Here is a 20562-nt window from a genome sequence, read left to right on the forward strand (position 1 = left end):
TTTGTAATTTGTGATTCTGGGCTATACAAAATAAACTGAATTGAATTTTAACCTTGATGAAAATCCAAGATGGCGGATATCATTTCTTCATCTCTCCTTGCCCACCTTTTTTTTTTTATCCACTCATGGTTGTAAGCATAAAACATTTAGGTTTGTTAGTTTATTTCACCGTGTTTAAACACCACCACTTGTTGTTTGACATTTATATTTCGAGGTTTGAGGCACTTGACGGAAAACGTTCCTGTCTTGAAGGTTAATTAGGGATGAAAAGATGTCAGCGGTTGATTTGTCAACGACTGATATGTCAGCGGTTGATATGTCACATTTGATTTGTCAACGGTTGATATGTCAACGGTTGATTTGAAACGGTTGATATGTCAACGGTTGATATGTCAACGGTTGATTTGAAACGGTTGATATGTCAACGGTTGATTTGAAACGGTTGATATGTCAACGGTTGATTTGTGGGTGTCATTAACAACGGTCCCGGGGGCCTCTGAGGGTTCTCCAGAACCGTTCTGATATCCACATAAATAGTATACGTGTGTTCGCAGCACCTTGTAGTCGGGGTGTTGGATACAATGTCCACTCACAATCACTTGGCTCGGGACGGGACATGACGTCCGGCTGCTCCCTGCTGGCTGCTTCATGCAACACAGACCGGGGGGGGAGGGAGGGAGGGAGAGGGAGAGAGGGGGGGAGGCTAAAAAGGAAGCGAGTCTGTTGTTGGGAGGAAACGGTATGCAGCTGTGACGGAGCTGTTCCTCCCTCTTGTCCCGTAGCTATCCGTCTCCTCTGTTGATATTGACCCTCCCCGTCCGACCGGGACACCCGGACTCCGAGGCTCACATATCGTGGGGGTAAATCTAACCGGTATGCCCCTACGGCTCCGCTAACACGGTTAACCCGGTGACGATGGCTTCGGTGCGGATGGTCGGTAAAGTTACGGCGAGACTTTTGGGAAGTGTTCAGCCTCTTCGCTGCGGACTGACAACCAGCCGCCCGCTGACGCTCCTCCACCAGGTGACTACACCGTTAAACTAAACGTGGATTACTTTCCTCCGTCGGGGTCTGATAACGTTACACCGCCGCACAGACACGTATATATCTGACGGGCTGTTTCCTGCTCGATGATGTTGGTTTGAATCGCTTACGTCAGTCATTTGCATTATTTTTGCAACTCCTTACGACCTGATGCAAACCTAACAAAACTATGTTGTTACTAGTACTTGTGCTGGAATGTGACCCATTTACATTCACTCTAATGGAGGTATTGAAGCTGTGCAGAAGGGCAACTATTTCACAATCTGCCTCTGTTTGTTTGTCACTATCTGTTCTCTATTTCTGTGTTTGATTATTGTCATTAAGGATTTAACAGAATAAGAAATATGATCCATTTTTACATTCGCTCTAATGGAGGTATTGAAGCTGTGCAGAAATGCAACTATTTCACTATCTACCCCTGTTTGTCACTATCTGTTCTCTATTTCTGTGTTTGATTATTGTCATTAAGGATTTAACAGAATAAGAAATACATTATTAATGTACATTACCTACCTCTACTCTGGTTTAGGAACATGACCGATAAAGCCAATCAAAGTGTGCGTGACTGATCATTACAGGAAGCTGTTACTGGAGAAGGAGACCATGCTTAGGCTGCTATTTTGACTTCTAAACTTTAAGTAGAGACTCTCTTTGCCCTTCACAATCCCAGGAGACACCACTAACACTGCTGTACTCTGCAGCTGACAGTATGCTCGGCATAAAGATCAATATCTTAATAACGCATGCTGGAGTTGTGCATTGTTATGCTTGACTGCAACTATAGTTCAACACTGATTATCATGTCAGAGATGCAGTGTAAATATCTGGCTGCATAAATAGTCATAACTCTCACAGTTGAGAGAGTAGTGCTGCAGAAAAATGAAACCTCCCCTACACATGGCATCAAGGGCATCACTAAGAGGTTTCTGGGGGTGTGGTTCTACTTACTCATGTTATTAATGAACCAGTTAAATCTTAATTTAACTACCCATTTATCATCCGTTAGAGGTCAGCCTTAGAGGTCAGCTAAGTCGTGAGCAAGCTGATCTTGAGCGGACGTCCCGTATCTCTACCAGTGCAGGAAGAACGGGGCACACTGTGTTGCTAAATGCCGAATATATTCTCCATACTGAGTGAATATCAACTTAGAGTTTGAGGGATTGAAGGATATAATATTGTTAAATGGGCAAGCTGCCGTGAGTCACTCCTGAATGCAAGTATGACTAAGATGTGTTCTATATTTAGACTGCATCATATAGAAAAAGCCCAGCTGCAGTTTTCCCATTTCCTCTTTTATAATGGCATACTGTTAGGAAAGTCTCACTCCAGCTACCCATGGACCAGCAAACCCAATTTGGACCTTTTAATGGCAAAGACACATAGAGCGCAGACATTATTTAAAAAAAAACTCATCTTACTCATCAGTATGCTTAGCATGTTCCAAACAAGTATTTTAACATATTTCTACAAAATATGGTTCAAGTCACTTATTTTATGTTGTTCTATCCCCCTCCTTGAACCTCTGGAGATACAGCAGAAGCAGTGTGTTTAGCTTACTTAAATACATGCAACAATGGTCCCTGCAATTACAGGGCCAACATCTTTAACCCCTAGATCACCAGGATGGCCCCCATAGTTTACAGACTGTGTCGGCACTATACTTAAAAGACAGATTTTGGGTGGATCAAAAGGACTGATTCACTGACGTGTAATTTACTGACCAAGGTTAATGCTGGTCTAAGATTTAGATATTGGACAAAATCGAAAACTCTCAGTTAAAGAGGGGAACGGCTGCATCACGGCTTGTTTTTGAATTGGCTGGTACCACACATGTTGTAAGAGAGCCATTGACAAGACAGACTTTATAAATACTGCTGCATACAAAAAGCTGTTTTAGGAATCCATAGAGCAAGAATTTAAATATTGACTTAACAGGTGTTTTCTAATTCAGTCGAGTATGGAGCATGCTCTTTCGGCTGCTCACACTGCTGCTTCTGTGATACCGTAGTCACCGAAAGTGTCCTTTTACGTCTGATTTTATTTAAACGGTTGTACTTGAGACATCATCCACTGAGCGTCTGCAGGAGATAAAGCCTCAAGCAACAGCTACTGTCATTTTTCGATTGCCTTCAGCAAAAGGACTACCACTTGGCAAATGTTATCAAGGCAGACACTTTTAATTTTATGAGAGAAGCATTAGAGAGTTTTTCTTTTATGCGGTAGAGTGAGTGATGATGCTGTTAGATCATTTTCTTCTTTTCAGCACTCATAGTGGTATACAGGTATAATATGATGGCGCTACTAAGCAGGGCAGGAGTGTTGAGATACAATTTACAGACCTGCAATACACTCAAATAAGTGGCAGTGAGTTTGCTCTGCTGCCTGTTTACAGTAACACATAAAATGAACTGTTTCATTTTGGGGAACACACTTGTTTGCATTTCTTCTTCAGTCAGATAAGAGGGTGAATACAGTCTTATCTCTTTCAACCAGTAATGAAAAGTCCACGGGGCTAAATGTGATATGGGATGGTAAACAACTAGTGTACATGACTGCACATGTGATGTTATAATTCCTGTTTTCACAGTGGGTTGCCAAGTTTGTGACTGCTGGATGTGTTGATGACTACCAGTAGCAGATTAGCAAGTTGAACATACTGTACCTTTTGGATGCACATAGATATTTGATAGCTTCATTTGACTGCAGGTGTGATTGCAAACCAACCTATTTCCCAAAATATAACTCCTTTTAAGCATGAAGTGACAACACTGCGACATTGTGTTATGGTCATTCCTTTGCATGTACATTTAAATATTTGTACATGGAGAGGGCTGAAATAATAAGAACATATATGCCTGAAATAGAGACAAATTCATATTCAACAGAAATGGATGCCTGAAATGGAGACAAATTCATATTCAACAGAAAACGTTAAACCCCAAAACGTCAAGACAACTGAAATAAGCGTCACTTTGTCGTTGACATTTTTGTCTGGCAGATTCATTTCACCAAGCCTGGCTGCCTGTTACTCAGTGTCAAAACTGGTCATGCAAGGTAGTGAAACAGGCTGTTCTTTAGGAGGGCAGCATCCACAGAAATATCACCAGTAGGGAATCTCATTTGTTTTTCACTCTGTAAACCAATATTTTTTGATCTTGGGACCAGCTCCGTATGGAAAATTCCTCAACAGGGAGGAATGTTGTGAGATATTTGGTGTAGCAGAGTTTGTTTTTTTTACTCCATTAAAACCTGGTATTAACATTGGATATGGGTTAAGAAGGCGTACCCTATAACCGTATCATCCCCAGTTTGATTCCATCTAGGGACTGTTCCATGTCATACTGCTTTTTTTCTCCACCTTTTTTCCCCCTCTCCTTCTCTTTATCAACAGTAAAATAAAAAAATGCACAAAAAGATCTATAAGGGAAAATGCTTGTTGATGCAAAGTGTAAGCCTATTCCATGATTAACCTGTTGGAATGCTATCAGATATCACACATCTGGAGGTGATCTGGCTCACGCTGTAATCAGATAAACACATTTTTAATAGGCCATTTTTAAGGCCATCTTCACATTCCCAGGATGAGTTGAATAAAGAAAATCTGGCATTTGATTTTGAGTTTTACTGTGTATTCATGTTTTCCTTGTTTTTGCCCTTTGCTTTTGTTTTTGTATCCCTCGCGAACAGTCTCAAAGTGCTCCATTTTCTTTGCCCATCTGTGTGCTTAGAAAAAAGTTGGATGCGCACAGAGAGGCAAACTCTGCCACACAAAACCACCACGGGCCATGCCTGATGGTGGGACGTCACTCATGTGGATGCGGCAAGCATAAATCAAGCTTGTCTCTGCCACTTCCTCCTGTCTCAAGCAGGACTGGAAAAAAGCTATAGACAAGCCCCTCTCTTCTGCATATAAAAAAATAAGTAGGGTAATGCAGCATTTCTTCCATTGACCTGGTACACTTTAGATAACAAGAACACTTATTTTACTATATGTAAATGCAGTATGTCCTTTTTTGGAGTAACTCTGACATCTAAATACAGATCTCAAAGTAATACAAGGTGTGAATGGGGTTGTAGTTTTCAGTCTTTTTCAAAACTTCAAAATGACCCTAAGAAACTTTAATGCAACACTTGTTGTATATTATAAAAGTTTAATGTGATTCCTCTGCCTGTATTTTGTTTGGCACAGGCTTTAAAGCTTAGACTTGCAATCTGCTGGTGCCAAGTCATGAATTATTCCTTGTAGGAATGCGCATCGACAATAAAAATCAGTGTTTCATCTTGATGGTTAAAATAAAACATTAATATGTCCCTTAATGTTTTGGTCAGTCCGGTCAACAGCCCATGCTAGACATATGTGAGATTAATAAGGTATCACTTAATCCATCAAATAAACCTAATCAGTTACAACGTTATGGTCAAACATGATATTTTGACACCGACTGAGGTCGAAAAGCCAGAAAAACTCCGGATGTGATCATGATGCCTCCACTGAAACTGGTTTTAATGATAAAAATCCAATATCAAACCTGTTAAGGTTCATTGCTCTACACTGTATGATAATGTACTCATGGTTTTAAGTGTGTTCATTGGACGAAGGATTCCTAGAATCTTAACAGTAAAACGACACTAGTGATTTAATTTCAAGTCCCTTTGCAGACTCTTACCAGAGACTTTGCTTATTGAGTTCAAGGTTGTCTTTAATCCAAGAAACTAGTAATCCATTGAGCGCACTTCTTGTCCTTGTGTGACCCTGTGGTTGTGCATTACTCAGCCATGTGTGACCAAAGGGGAAATATGATTCACCAAATTCTTGTGGCGGCTTTGAATTTTCATTCAGGACAGGAAGTTTCTTTTTTTTTTTCTTGCTTTGGAAGAGTTCATGTTGCACCCTTTTAAATCTGACCTCATCATCCCCCATTCTAAGTCAGAGCCCCCATATTTGTCCCCCTCTTGTCAGTGCATAGCTCCTTCTTTGTGTTAAGCTAGGCTATATCTGAGTATTTGTGCCGAGTAGTGATTCATTGTAAGAGTACCTATCACCTCAGCGCCAAAGAAGAAGAGTGTCTGGTTCCGCAAATTTTCATTCTCATATTGGCCTTGTTTGTATGTCTGTACGGCGCTAAGCACAGGATGCAGTGACAGCACCCTTAATAAATAGATAGCGCCGATAGCGGAAGGGGAGGAGAGTGCTGCAGCGTCTTATACTCACAGTCTAGATGCAGTGAGCCAGACTACTGTAAGAGCAGAAGTTTGACTCATATAAACATGGTCTAGATCATTAAAGTCCTTACTCATTCTGCTTTCAGTGAAGACACGTGTGAGATCTTACAAACAGACAATTAACCTCTTCTAATGGTAGAATTTGGAAAGCTGTAAGGAACTTGTTGGACTTGCCTTGAATAGAAAGACGTCTTCACATTCCTAGCATGAGTTGAATAAATAAACTCTGACATTTGATTTGGAGTTTTACCGTGTATCCAGGGTTTCCGTGTTTTTAGTCCTTTGTTTTTATTAGTCCCTTAATTCATATTTTTAGATATTTTTAGATATTTTTACAGTACGTTTTATGGTTTGAATTCTCCAAACATTTTAATTCTCATATTGGCATGAAAACTCCTGTAGAAATTCTCTCTCCAGTACCTTCCTGCCGTGGTACCGCAGTCATCTTCATCCCACTGCTTTTCCTCTTTGTCCCCTTTAGCTGACTGCATCACATGGCAGAAGACAAATGCTTCTATGCAAATCATTTTTCATGGTACAGTGCTGCTGTTCTCATGGCATCGGGGAGTAATTCTATTTCTCATCTTGATAGCCTTCATTTGTTCACCCCACCCTCAGGCTTTAGGCCATTTATCACCCTCACAGATTTTTATTCCCACCTGCTTCAAGTCATGCCTGCAGAATATGACAATCACGTGGGTTTGTGAATGTGTGTGTGTGTGTGTGAGGAAAATACCTGTTCCCTTTCCTTACTGGTGTCCCACCCTTAATGAGAGTGGGAGGAGATATATTCAGGAGATCTTGATGCAACAGGCCATTTGTGACAGGATTCATAATGGAGTGGTCTGTTGGGGGACTGCTGGGAAAATGAGCTTTTCAAAATGATAACCCCGATCATTGCTCCAACAGAAGCCCCGGTCTGCTTTACTGCAGGGGAGGGAGATGACAGTTTGTCTTTTCTCGCTCCTCTGTCCCTGTCGGCGTGGCATAAATAAGAAACGTATAGCTCAAGGGGTAAATATACCTTCATCTGATTGTTTTCAGAAAGAACAGTTGGAAGAAATTCTTTTCAGATGAGGAGCAGGTGTGCAGGGTTTTTCCCCGCGCCACCAAATGGACTCCAGATATGTGTGAAGGACAATAGATCAACAGCGACTGCCATGCATTCTGAATATTGATGAGCCGTGTAGTTGGGAAGTGTGTTTTGTTTTGATAAGGGAACAAATGTTCAATTGAGGAGACCGTGGTGACGTTCGTCGTCATGCGGAGTAGCATTGCCCAATCCTTTCTGCAGGCTGTATTTGTGTCTTGTGACATGGCATGGGTGTGATCGCCTATTACATGTTTTTGTATAGGCTTGTTCAGGCAGTACAGTCTTAAACCTGCAGTCTGTTACAACCCTTTGTTATGTGCTCAATACTCTATGGGTGTGTCTGCCTCTCTGCATGGGTGTAGCCCCAATGAAAGCTATACTTTGTGTTTAATGCTAATTAGCGAGTGTTAGCATGCAAACCCACTAAGATGGTGAACAATGCAAAAGTTATTCACTAAACGTCAATATATTAACCAGTTGTTAACATGTTAGCATGCTAATGTTAGCGTTTAGCTCAAAGCACTCTTGTGTAGACACACTCAAATAAAAAAAGATTCTCTATATTGTCTGTCTGTGAGTTCTAAGCATTAAGAAGTCAAATTGTCCCCACAAGGCACATAAAGGCTTTATTGCACTTGCTCCTTATGTGTCTGTCATTAGATGTAATGAGGCCAGGGGGCACGTCCACCGATACACAATAGTCTGATGCAAAAAAACTTAACTCTAGGGGTCATCTGTGCTATAAATGTACTTTCCAATTGTAGTTCAATGTCATTGTAGTGCTATGTAAGATCATTCGTAACTGCCAGATGTAGGCGAGCAAAGCATTTATTATGTGGGGGGGGCTGCAGAAGGTAATAACAGAGGGTCAGCAGCATGGCTTCGGAAATAGACTACTATTCATCACATGGCTCTCAAGACGCATTATCTGCCACAGTGACCACATTCTGTTGATATAAAATGTGATTGGTATGTGTGCACGTAGCATACAAATTGCCTTGACTCGGTCAGCCATTGAATTGACTCTCTCAATGATCACACACACACACACACACACACACACACACACACACACACACACACACACACACACACACACACACACAGAACACACACGTTCAATAAAGGGACAAATAGTCGAGCCTCGCCCTTTATGCTTAGCCTCGGAACCATTGTTTACACACCAGCAATGTGAGCACAATTGTTCCTCAAAATTAAACTACTTTGACGTGACGTGTTAGCTAACAAGAGTGATGAGGTATAGGCATTTTTATTTTTCGTGTGTGTGTGTGTGTGTGTGTGTGTGTGTGTGTGTGTGTGTGTGTGTGTGTGTGTGTGTGTGTGTGTGTGTGTGTGTGTGTGTGTGTGTGTGTGTGTGTGTGTGTGTGTGTGTGTGTGTGTGTGTGTGTGTGTGTTGGCAGTCAGCGCCTGAACCACTCAGTTTAATGAGGCGCTGAGGCTGCAGCGGTTTGTAGGGGAGGCTTATAAGATGCTGTTCCAGGCTGTTTAACATACTGTCAATGTGCGCTGCTGTCTGAGGTTAACTGTGAGGCGTCACAGAATAACTAGACCTTTTGTCAACTCTGAGATTCACCTATACCATTTATTCTGTGGCAGCTATCACTTTAATTTCTCCAGTTGTATTTGGGCCAGTGGTTTCCAAATATTTTGGCTTGTGACCTCCTAAAACCAAACAGTGTCTACTTGCAACCCCATGTTATGACCTCAGTGTGGGTGTGAGCAGATAAACCAAGGAGCAATATTTATTTCACAGGTTGTTGTATTATAAATATTTTTAAAGGACTTAGGTAAATTAAGGCAGTGCCCGAATCGACCGATTGCCTGGCCTCCGGTACTCCTGCTTGCAGCTTTCTACTGAACTACACATCCAGACAACTTGACACTCGACACTATGCTTCCTTGGCTCATCAGCAATACACCCACCAAGTGAGAAGATGGTGTTTTAGAAACTCGGAGGAAAGACATACATTCAGACAGAGACCTCATCCATTTTAGTTAGATAGTATTTCTTAAGAAAGAGCAAGGATTTTATTTAAGACCCCAGTTTGGGCAACCACATAAGGCCAAGGTTGCTAATCACTGAGTGGGACTGCTTTATGGCAGTTTGGATTTGTGTTTCTGGTCATTTATGCATCAATGAGATTAAGTAACTGGCTTTATGGGAAGCCAGAAACTTCCCAAAAACGACTTCTTAATTGATTTTCCAGAAAATAACTATCGTAATATAAAACTAAACATACACAGGGATAGAGGACTTTATGCATCTACACTGTGCTGTATGTATCACCACTTAAAACAGCATTTCAAAAAGGAGAGAAGCTATTAACACTTGTTAACCCTACGATTTTGGATGCCAGCAGGCTTGTTTCACTGATATGTAAGAATTGATATGTATATCCCCTAAAAATAAGTGTTCCTCTTGTCCATTGGGAGCCGGTGGGCTGATGCGTAGGAGGCAAAGCTCTGTGTGAGCTTCCAGCTGTACAATAACATCTGGAGATATCACACAAGCTGAACATCTTAATTTGTGTCCCATTAGGATCCCTGTGTCCCCATCTCTTTTCGGGACAGGGTATTTATATAATCATGTTGTCCTTCACAGTTTGGTGCACAGCATCATTATCACGCAAACGGAAAATGACTATGTAATCTCTGGATAACACAACAGTTTCAAGCTTGCCTACATTTCTCTCTGTTTCACCTCCTGGCTTCTGCCGCTACAGTCCACCATGGGTTGCTGTCTTCATGGTTCATGTTCCAGCACACAAAAGCCTCTGGTCATGAACACAGTTACTCATTTCTGTATGTGAATGTTGTTTTCCTGTTAAAGTCACGTGTCCTAACCAGTGGAGTGTGAGGGACTCCTACGCATCTGGTCTCCACTCAGTCACTGGGCCTTAAGGCCTGGCTGCTTTCTTGGTCCATGAAAATGGACGGCTCCCTTGCTCCTCTTTAATGTGATATTGATCGAACACAGCTCCCAGCTGGAGGACAAAGGGGTGAGGGGGAGTGGCTGCCACATCCCTAGAGGTCAGCTTGACCAACTGTCAGCTCAATAGGAAATGCTGTAGAGAAATCTCTTCTTGAGGTTCAGACGGCCCAATTGTTTCAACTCCAGGAAGCTAGTGTTCATAGGAATCACTAGCTTCCTATGCAGAATCTGAACATCTTATTGTTATTAATGCCGCTATCACGATCACATTGAGTACATTTGTGTTGGTTTGGTTTGATATTATGAAGGTATTCAGCTTCTCTTTTCTAAAGTTCTTTGTGTTTGTGGCTTCATTCTAAAATATCTGCTTTGTGGCACGTCCCAGAGGTGTTACATTTTGAGTAGAAAGATGAGTTTGCATGTAAATTAAAAAAAGACTACACCCCAGGAATGTCAAGTACAGTACAGGGTGGTACTCCTGCAGACTAGAATAATGAGCAGTGCCCTATGGAGGACCTCTATTATCAGGAGCAGTTCGAGAATACAATCTTACTTTGTTATTGAGAAACAAACTGGCATTTCATTAAGCATTAAAGGCTGCGGACTTTGATGAAGAGTGCATCAGCAAAAATGAGCTGGTTTAATCAGCGGAATCTGTACTATAGGCTCATTAGATAGATTACACACCACTTAGAAAGGGAGTGTCAAGAGTTTCAAAGACACTTAATTATCGAAAAAATTTCCCATCCTTAATGTCAGGATGCTCTTGATCTGTTAACTCTTTAACGTCTTTTTACCAGGGCAGCTTGTCCAGATTTGTCTCCGTGCTCGAACATGTGAGGACAGAAAACAATCTGAACAAGCTACTAATGCTCTTTTAGTTCTTTTTTTCTCTCTGTTTTGTTTGGTTTTGTCTTTATTCATTGATGTCCGTCTTTTCTTTTTCAGGTTCAGCAGAGGCCGTCTCTACTTGGAAATTGTCAAGCTCTTTTCTACAGCACGCTCGCACCCTCCAGTGGTAATATACAGTTACTACATCTACATTAGAATAAATCCCCCCCATTTATGAATTTACAATAATTCCTTCTGGGAAAAGCTTGACCTGATGATCTGTGCACAAAACATATAGTACAAAAATGATTTTCTCCTCCTTGTGTTGCAGACTTGTCGTTGAGATACAAATATGGCCGTTTGGTTCTGGAGGTCCCCTTGCCCTCCAGGAACGAGAATTGTCTGTTCTTCCTCAGACCCATGCTGATGAGCGTAGGAGACCTGATCGCAGATCTGCGTAGAGAGGACCCCGGAGCCACAACCTCCATTTTCTCCAAGGGTAGGACCAGACATGTGTTAGCTTAGCTGTGCACCAGCCCGATCACATTCTTCAGGTCTTAGTCAATCAGGTTTAAACATTTTTGTTGCAACATGATTTGACAAGTTCTTGGTGAAGAGTGAACGTGGTTTGATTGGAGTGGTTTGACACAATGTTTTCAGTCTGCATAAACCATTAACTCATTATTACCAATGACTAAATGTTAATGTTAGTGTCACTCATGAGCAGCTCAACCAACAAGTGATTGTTTTTCATCTGAGGTGGTTTCATTGGAGGGATTCTTAGAGCCCTAAAGAGGTAAAAGTAGCCAGTGTAAGAAAAGTAAGAAAATTAAGAGTTTTCTGAAATATTAGTTGCCAACTGTAAATGGCCGTTACATTATTTTAACTGTCCTTGTGGTCCGTAAGGAAACACAGCTGCAGTGCATTTTAAGTAGGAGACATTCTCCTGACTAGAAAAAACATGCCATTTTCCTGAACAATCGCTCGGTACCACCTTAATCCAATACATGCAGATTGTACAGAATCTGCTGAAAAGTTTCCTGAAATCACCACCTGAGGCAGGGTGACGTGTCTATTATGTATCATTTCAGGAAATAGGGCATGTCAGAACTGAGGTGCACATATATTATATTATGCAACATTGGCATCCTCCTTATTTTTCCCATGTGTCCGATTCCTTTAAGAAGACCTGTGGTGAAGCAGTGATGTGTTACTTTGTGTGGGCTGTAAATGATTGACTCATTATTTTTATGAGCTTTATATAGTGCAGTAGTTTCCAGCCTTTATTCCCTTGAAGCCCATTAAATAGCCCACTAGTTTTGAATGACGGAAAAAAATATATGATTCTAAATCATTTTATTTATAGACTTTTGAATAAATAATCAAGTATTTTATGATTTGAGTTATACATGTGAAAATCTAATTTTGACAACCTCAGAGCAGATAAAGCCTAGCACACCCTTTTTGTGATCTTCGGACCTTAGTTTGGAGCCACTGATGTCATGTATGCATGCAGGGTGATCTGTTTAGCATTTCTTTCTTTTTTTAAATATTTTTTTGTCTCTTTTCCTGTTTTTATTTAGCTCATATTGGCAGACTTTTAAAAAACCTTTTTTACTGACCTATGAGAATATAAAGTTATAAGCTTGCAATAAAAGTACCGGACAATTCTCCTCTTCTGACAGACGGAGAGCCGATAGCAAACACCACCCTGATAGACACCCTGTTGGACAAGGACTTCCAGCTCGTCATCAATGATGCAGTCTATAATGTCTGCTCTCCTGAGAAAGGTACGACACATTTCTCCCCAATCACAAATGGCCCTCATGTTGTCTTCTTCATAATTACTTAGGCCTGCTGATAAATAGCAGTGGTTATCTCTCTAGGCATGACTCATCTAACTTTCTCATCCTCATCCACCTTCTTGTGACTTAACTTCAGCGGGTACCGGTGAGCATGGCATGGAGATGAAGGACGTGAAGCATGTTGTGCATCTGTTGCACACAGCGCTCCACCTGCCTGAACACCACCTACTGAAAGAGAGGCAGCTGCTGGAGAGACTGGACAACATCAAACAGGAGCTGTCACCTCTGGAGAAGGTAGTGGATGTGTCTCAACATCTGTATGCCATTGAACTGCTCTCTCTCCCTCGTTACATCCCCTTGACAGACTCTTTTTATTGCCGTTTTTAAAAGGAGCAGATGACGTTTCTGTCCTGTTAGTTTTGTTGGCTGGTAACCCATTCTTTATTGTATTATTTTCTGACCGTGACAGATGAAGGCACAGCTGTCCCATACAGCAGACTTCCACAGCTCCAGGGCCATCTGGACCGGCATGGCCTTGTTATCTGTGCAGGGTGGCGCTCTGGCCTGGCTCACATGGTGGGTCTATTCATGGGACGTGATGGAGCCTGTCACCTACTTCATCACCTACGCCACCAGCATTGGAGTCTTCGCCTACTATGTCCTTACCAAACAGGCAAGTCTCAAAGGGTCAAAAGAGAAAAGACTTTTATGTCCATCCATTAAATAGAAAACTACAGCCAGCACCCTGTTTCCAGTCTTTATGTTGAGCTAAATGCTTAATTGTTATAACTTCATATTTAACAGACAGATATAGCAGTGATGTTAATGTTTTCAATAACTCTATTCCTTTCACAAAGTTATTCAAACTTGAAACTCTGTTGTACAAAATTATACATATGTGTGCATGTATGGTTTTCCTCGTCACATTAATAACAAGCCCTCTTTATTCTTTCCCTTCAGGATTACATATACCCAGACGCTAAAGACCGACAGTTCCTGCGTTACTTTCATAAGGCGGCCAGCAGGAATAATTTCAACGTTGAAAAATACAATAAACTGAGGGATGAGCTGGCTGAGGTTGGTTGATTTGGTTCACTCTTTCCTTTTTCTGGTATTCAATTGACCTAATATCCAGGATTTCAATCAAATAACACATGGAAATCTGCTTTTTCAAGAAAAACAAGTCTACACTGCACTGCTTGCAGCACCTTGAGGCTAGTGCTTGGAGCTGAATGCTAACATATGCATGCTAACTTGCTCACATGACAATACTTACAAGCTGATGTTTAGCTATTCTGATTTGACTGAGGTTAGTCGCCATAGTTTAGCATCTTAGCATGGTAACATTTGCTGATTAGCACTAAAAACTAAGTATAGCTGAGACTGATGGGAAACATCAGGATGTTCTAATGAAATGAAAACTGTTCTCATGAATTCATTGTTTCCAGAAATTATAAAAAGTATAATACATTTCCTTGTGCATATCCCGCTGAGTTAGTCATTAGTGACAAGTGGTCTGTGTTCTCTGTGCTTCAGGTGGAGGAGGACCTGAGACGTCTGAGATATCCGACTGAATTTCAGCTTCCACTTGAACAGATCCAGCCAAAGCCATGAACAAAGCCATGCCATGAATAATGGTCACATACATGTTAACACTCCAGAGTAAAAACAATTTTTCTGCTTTATTTTGATAATGGTGCCTTTCTACCAGAAATCCATATCATTCTGTGTTTTGTTTACAGTCTTGATAATGTTGCCAATTATGTCTTTGAGAAAAGTACAAACACCGAGGACTAATGAAATAAAAGGTATTCCCAAACATTGTGAGAATCTCCTCTCTGCTGGATCTGTCTTGTTGTGGAAAGGTGTTGTGGTTGTACTTGCTGCTAGAAGACAAATAACAACCCTAAGTTATTTTAATGGATGGAGACTTCAGGGCACAGGTGAAATAAAGACATCACATGAATACACTTTTTGCCAGAAAAAGAATGGAAGTTTTATAAAACATATCCAATCAATCAGGAGCAAAACAGTAGCTGAAATGTCAGATTTAATTTACAAAGTCACAACAATAAGACCACAAACATACAGGATCAATGAATGCTGGTAGTTTTGTTTTTTCCTGAGTCAAAGGTCATGTGACACAAGTACTTCAGGTCTACAGTACAGCTTTAAAAACACCTCCCCTCCCTGAGGTACTTTACACACAGGTGATTGTTGCCATGTTGGGTGCAAATACGCATTATTAAATGTAGTACTGTACAACACAAAGAACAGCAAAAACATGAATTCCCTTTTTGATGGAGCGAGCTTGAGGACAAACAGCATGTTTATGTGATGCCTGGATATGAGAGATAGTACTTGTTCATTGGTGCTTAGAGATATGGTGAAGTATAAAACCCTGATGTGAACGAAATCATTAGTGACCTGGTTGGCATGCTGTTATGTCACCCGCCTCACAAGATACAGTAAGTTGGTAAGTATTTGTCTGGCTTGTAGACATTCCTGCAACTGACTTTACAGTCAAGAAAAACAGACTCGTCTGGCATTTCAAGATTCCTCTGAGTCTGAGGAGAGCAGACTACTGTTTTCTCTACTTTCTAGGAAGACAAAAGTCAGCTGCAGGATAAGGCAAAGTTTGTGTGGTACCACAGTAGTTTAAACCAGATTAAAGCAAGCAAAAATGTGACAAAAGGCTGGGGAAAAGAAAGCAGATTGTGGTCCGTAGTAATCCTGCAGTTGAAAAGCAATTTCTTGAGAGTGCAAAGATGTGTAGTGATTTAAATAGGTTGGACAAAATAACAGGAACACCTTAAAACATAATGCAATTCAATACAACAAGACCAAACAACATGGTCTCAAAAAAAATACCCTCAACACATTTGTGTCACAAATGTACAAAAAAAAAAAAATTGTAATCTTGTAAACTAAATAAAAACTTCACGTTGGACTTCTGGGGCCAAATGGGTTATCAAATAAATAATAGAATGATGGTAGATATTAGCAAAAAGTCTGCTGAGTATTGTAAACTTTTGAAAACTGCGGGGTGTTAGATTGCATTATAACATCTACTCTATGTTTACATTTAAACTGGAAACCAGATTAGTGTGAGAAGTCAGGTTCAGATTGGACCAGATAAACCAGTAAATCAAATACTGTGACATGATTTCTCCTCTAATCTGTACAAATGCTTCTGGATTCTCTGTCATGCCAATGCAAAGAAATCTAAAACCCTTTATCAACCAGGTCAAGGTTTGACCCTCCCAAGAAATCTGGTATCTTCAGAAGATAATTAACATGATAAATGTAAACACAATTTTAAATGACATGAGGTTTCAGAAGTGGCGTGATGGCCTAAAGCCAAGAATAGTCATATGTCTTCAGTGCATGTGTATAGAAGTTGTTCCCGTTATTTTATAACCACTGCTGTCAATAAGCTGATTGTTCAACGCATGTGTGAATAATAATGTTTAGAAACAAAATACAGTGGAGGAATAGAGAAAAACAGTGAGACCATGTTTCCCAGGTATTATTATTAATAACAGCTCAGTCTGAAACTGTTACTGTTTTTGTCGGAAGTAAAGCTTCTTGGTGAGCATCGAAGCAAAGCAAGGCACCTGCTTCTTCCCAATGGCATTGCGGTCACTACTGTTGCCAACGCTCCTCATCGACACCTTCCTGTTGACCAGCGTGAGTAACTCTGTGAATTCAAGGGAGTCCCCGTACTTCTGAAGCAGCTCACACAGATCCTGGACATACCAGGACCCGTTGATGGTCTCCCGATGGGAATAGTAGCCTTAACAAAACAACACAGGTGATAGGACATGATGGTTAATTACTAATCAGCAAAAAGGACATTTATAGTGATGTATGGTGGCCCTGAGAGCTCAACGTACATTTAGAAAATAAATGCAAATAAACAAAACACAAGCAAACTAAGAAAACATCGTTGCCTATTAGACGACGCATGCTCAGAATTTAGAAAAAATGCTGCAAATAGAGAAAGCACACCCAAAAACAGAGTTGCCAAGCAACAAGCTGTGACAACAACGGAAACAGTGTCCATGGAAAGCTAACAAGTGATCGGCTGGCTGGGACAAGTTTGTTGCTGCCATGGCTTGTGGCTTATGAATTTATGAGCTGACAAAAATAAACTTCATGTTACATTACATATTTGTTTATCAGTTAACAATTGTGTAACTGCTGCTCGTTCTTTCATCAAGACATTTTTTTTATTAATGTCGTCAAACTGCAACTTTTATGTTGAATCGTTTTATAATATTAATTATTAAACAATTTCCAATATTTTGAAAGTAACGGTAGCCAGCAAACACAACATTAGCCTGTTAATAAAAATAAATTGTGTGTATTTGCTCGGATTATTTAAATTGGAAAAAGCATAAGGCTAACGGTAGGTTAACAGCAGATATCTGCAATAGTATCTAACTCATGCAATCAATATGTTAAAATAAACCAAAACAACATAACTACATGTAAGCTTATTTTCCACACCCACTAATAGATAGCAGACCTCAACAACTCAATGAGTCACAAACCATGGCAGCAACAACTGTGTCCCAGCTTCTTCAGTGTTCCTTTGAAACAGTTTCCATTGTTTGTCTTTGCTACTTGCAGTACATTTCTGTATTTGGTTGTGTTTTTATCTAATTGCAGCGTTTTTTCTAAAAGCTGCACATGTGTTGTAAAATAGATTATGATTTTCAAAGTGCACTGAGCTCTCGGGGGCCCCATATAAATGTCTCAAATTATTCATTCTAGGATTACTGTCCAACACTGACATCTTTAAAATATGAAATGAAGTGTGAATCTTCCCAACATGTTGCCAAAGAGCATATTGGGAGTTATAAGCATCACCACAGACTCACCTTCAGCCACAGAGTAGCACATGATGAAATCAGCTCCAGCAGGGAGGGTGTATATAGCACTGGCGTCCACCACCACTTCATTCGTCTTCAGCTCGCTGTCCACAGCATCACAGGCAGTCACTGGATTGTCGTGCTTGTCTCCGCGGCATGCCTAGTGATGAACACGGTCAACTTCACTTTGACAGTATCTTTAAGAACCTTGGATTTCCAACTAAAACAGGTGTTTGCCATATTCTTGACTGGGCTTTGTATGCACATACCTGTAATATAAAGATCTTTGGCTTCCCTATGAGGCTCTTGCACTTGTCTCCTTTGAACAGGGATGTGATATCCTGAATGCTGATCTTGCCATCATGGGCGAAAACGTGATCGTTCTCGCCGTGGCTCAGGAAGACGAGCAAAAAGGAGTCTGCGTCTGTATGGTTGTCCTCCGCGGCTGGTGGGAAATCAGGTATTTGTTAAACTGCCTACTGAACAAGTAAAACAGCCCATGCTACACAATATCACATGTTGGATCTGATGTTTGCATATTTAGGACAACAAGGAAGCAGGTAGGAATTTGAACTACAGTCATGATGTTGTGCTGCGTCATCTTAGTGTCATACGTGATCAGACATGTGCTTACCTTCACTGATTGTATCTAAAACTTCCACCTGTTTGCAGTTATCATAAGCCCTCACTTCAAAGTCCAGGTCCTTCAATCTAAAAGAGAGGCGAAGGAAAGTCTTACAGTCGCTGAACAAGTACAGACTAGTTGTAAAGCACACAGTTGCAGAATACAATGTTCCCTCTCTAGCAGCTGGCTGCGTAGTGATACCTTTTCTCCAGGTTGTAGCGGTCAGCATTGGTTCCATGCCTGTCACTCAACCCAAGACGCCAGAAGAAGCGCTCCTGGTTAAAGATGAGTGCAAGGCCTCGTTTTTTGTTGTCCATTTTGTACTCCTCTGCAGGATCCAAAGCTAAAGAGCTGTGTCATAAAGAAAAAGAGCCCACGAACAAAGACAATATTAGGTGAGTACAGGTGTGAATTTCCAGCTGATGGCTTATCATACAAGACGAAACAGTTTACCTTCTGATGAAGGCATCAGTCTCTGTTAGGTTCTTGGTGCATGCTATAAAAGACAACACATACATGAATATTCACACAACATGAAGAATATACTTTAATCACTGCACAACATTGCACTGAAAAGTCTGGGTTTACAGCTTTTTCTTTTATTTCACAAATACTCAGAATATGTGATTTAAGTTGCAAAAAAAAAAAAAAAAATACAGCGGAGGATTGAGCTTTTTAGGCTTCTTTGTTAAGCAGCACAACTACAGGTGCATGAATTGCTCCACTGCTGCTGGTATGGGGTCAAGCAGCCATTGTTTCATCAGCTTAGAGTCCTCAATAGCTGGGTGACAGGTGGAGAAAGATGGCAAAGGGTACTAAAAGAACAGAGGCCAAAAGTGACACCTGCATACCCCACCCTACAGATATTGGGTCAGACTTTGTTTGCTAAAGGCAGCGGCTACGGGCTGTTTGACTACTTGGAAGGTATTATATGACTGTTAAAAAAGATCATATATTTGCATGTATACACGCTGCTGGCAGTTTATTAGTTACACCAAGAGAAAACTGCTGCAGTTATATAAAACTGTGTTGCAATAAAATCCTAACTTCCTAAGAGTATAATAATTAGTATCTTTTTTGTGTAGATTGGACTTAATGGCCGTTTGGATGCTGTACATAGAGCGATGTTTCTAATATTTAGTGTAACCTCATTTACAAAATGTTATAAACCCCAAAACCGCACCACAAACACAGTCCTATAAATGTAGAAATTAAGAGTTTCACTTCCCACAAATAAAGGCTTCATATTGATCAGTTTCTAAATGACAAAGGATGACAGGATATATGGGGAAATTACATCCTGTCTGCAAGATATAGAGTATTAAACGATGCAGTTTGAGCTGATGATTAATCTCACCCTAATAAAGTTGACTGCACTTCGGCCTCACTGCTAATAAAACCTTGTTTGTTTCACTTTTACTTCAGAAGGAGCAAAGAAGAAATCATCAATACATTTTTAGAATAGTTCAAAAGCTTGAAAAAAAAACACCCAGTGTGCATGCGTGTAAAGCACTCACCCGTCCTGTCTGCTTCTCTGCTGTTGTGTTTAGCAACACTTCCTGGGAAGGAGATAGAGACAGAGCAATTAAGACCTTTGACATTTAAAACGTTTTAATTAAATAACAACCTGTTGTACTAGCAACCTGTTGACAGTAACTGTGTGACTGTCAACGTAGACTGGCAGTAAAGGCGTGAGAACTTGTGCAGGCACAGAAAAAGCGACAGTAAACAGAGCTTCAATAATGATACTGAGCATTTTACATCGACCTATACAAGTTATTTATTTTTCTAACTTTTTAAAAATGCCGCTCGCAGAAGTCTACATCTTATGCCTACTTTTGATAACGAAACATTTGTTAATTCGTTACCTCCACAACTGTCTCTTGCCGTGTCTGACATGGTCACTGGTTGACTCCACTCCAACTGGCACTACTGGGAACAATGAATCGCTTCGTCTAAGCAGCACCTATGAGTCAGGATGTAGCCCCTCCTCCTTTGAATCTCATTGGCTGGAAGTGACAGCCGGAGAATGCGATTGGCTCTCACGCCTGTCACTCAAAGGTCAACAGCCTGGACTTCCGTGTTTGCCATATTGCAACGGAGACTGGTCA

At 40.8% G+C, this 20562-nt stretch overlaps 2 protein-coding genes across 2 annotated transcripts; one reads left to right on the plus strand and one right to left on the minus strand.

The window, feature by feature from the left end:
- Window positions 1-715: 715 nt before the first annotated feature.
- Window positions 716-15608, plus strand: LOC129095931 (calcium uniporter regulatory subunit MCUb, mitochondrial-like). The gene is made up of 8 exons (XM_054604544.1): window positions 716-1023; window positions 11262-11331; window positions 11476-11643; window positions 12830-12934; window positions 13086-13243; window positions 13419-13622; window positions 13910-14026; window positions 14486-15608. Exons 1-8 carry the CDS (start codon window positions 916-918, stop codon window positions 14561-14563), a joined length of 1008 nt encoding a protein of 335 aa, XP_054460519.1. The 5' UTR covers window positions 716-915; the 3' UTR covers window positions 14564-15608.
- A 99-nt stretch (window positions 15609-15707) lies between these two features.
- Window positions 15708-20401, minus strand: LOC129095932 (caspase-6-like). Its single transcript, XM_054604545.1, has 8 exons — window positions 20320-20401; window positions 19969-20010; window positions 18905-18947; window positions 18653-18802; window positions 18461-18537; window positions 18096-18271; window positions 17836-17986; window positions 15708-16745 (listed from the first exon to the last, which is right to left on the minus strand). The coding sequence occupies exons 1-8, from the start codon at window positions 20348-20350 to the stop codon at window positions 16510-16512; spliced, it is 906 nt and encodes a 301-aa protein (XP_054460520.1). The 5' UTR covers window positions 20351-20401; the 3' UTR covers window positions 15708-16509.
- Between the last annotated feature and the right edge of the window lie 161 nt (window positions 20402-20562).

The sequence above is a fragment of the Anoplopoma fimbria genome, chromosome 9 (assembly GCF_027596085.1).
Source record: "Anoplopoma fimbria isolate UVic2021 breed Golden Eagle Sablefish chromosome 9, Afim_UVic_2022, whole genome shotgun sequence".
Lineage (NCBI taxonomy): Eukaryota > Metazoa > Chordata > Actinopteri > Perciformes > Anoplopomatidae > Anoplopoma > Anoplopoma fimbria.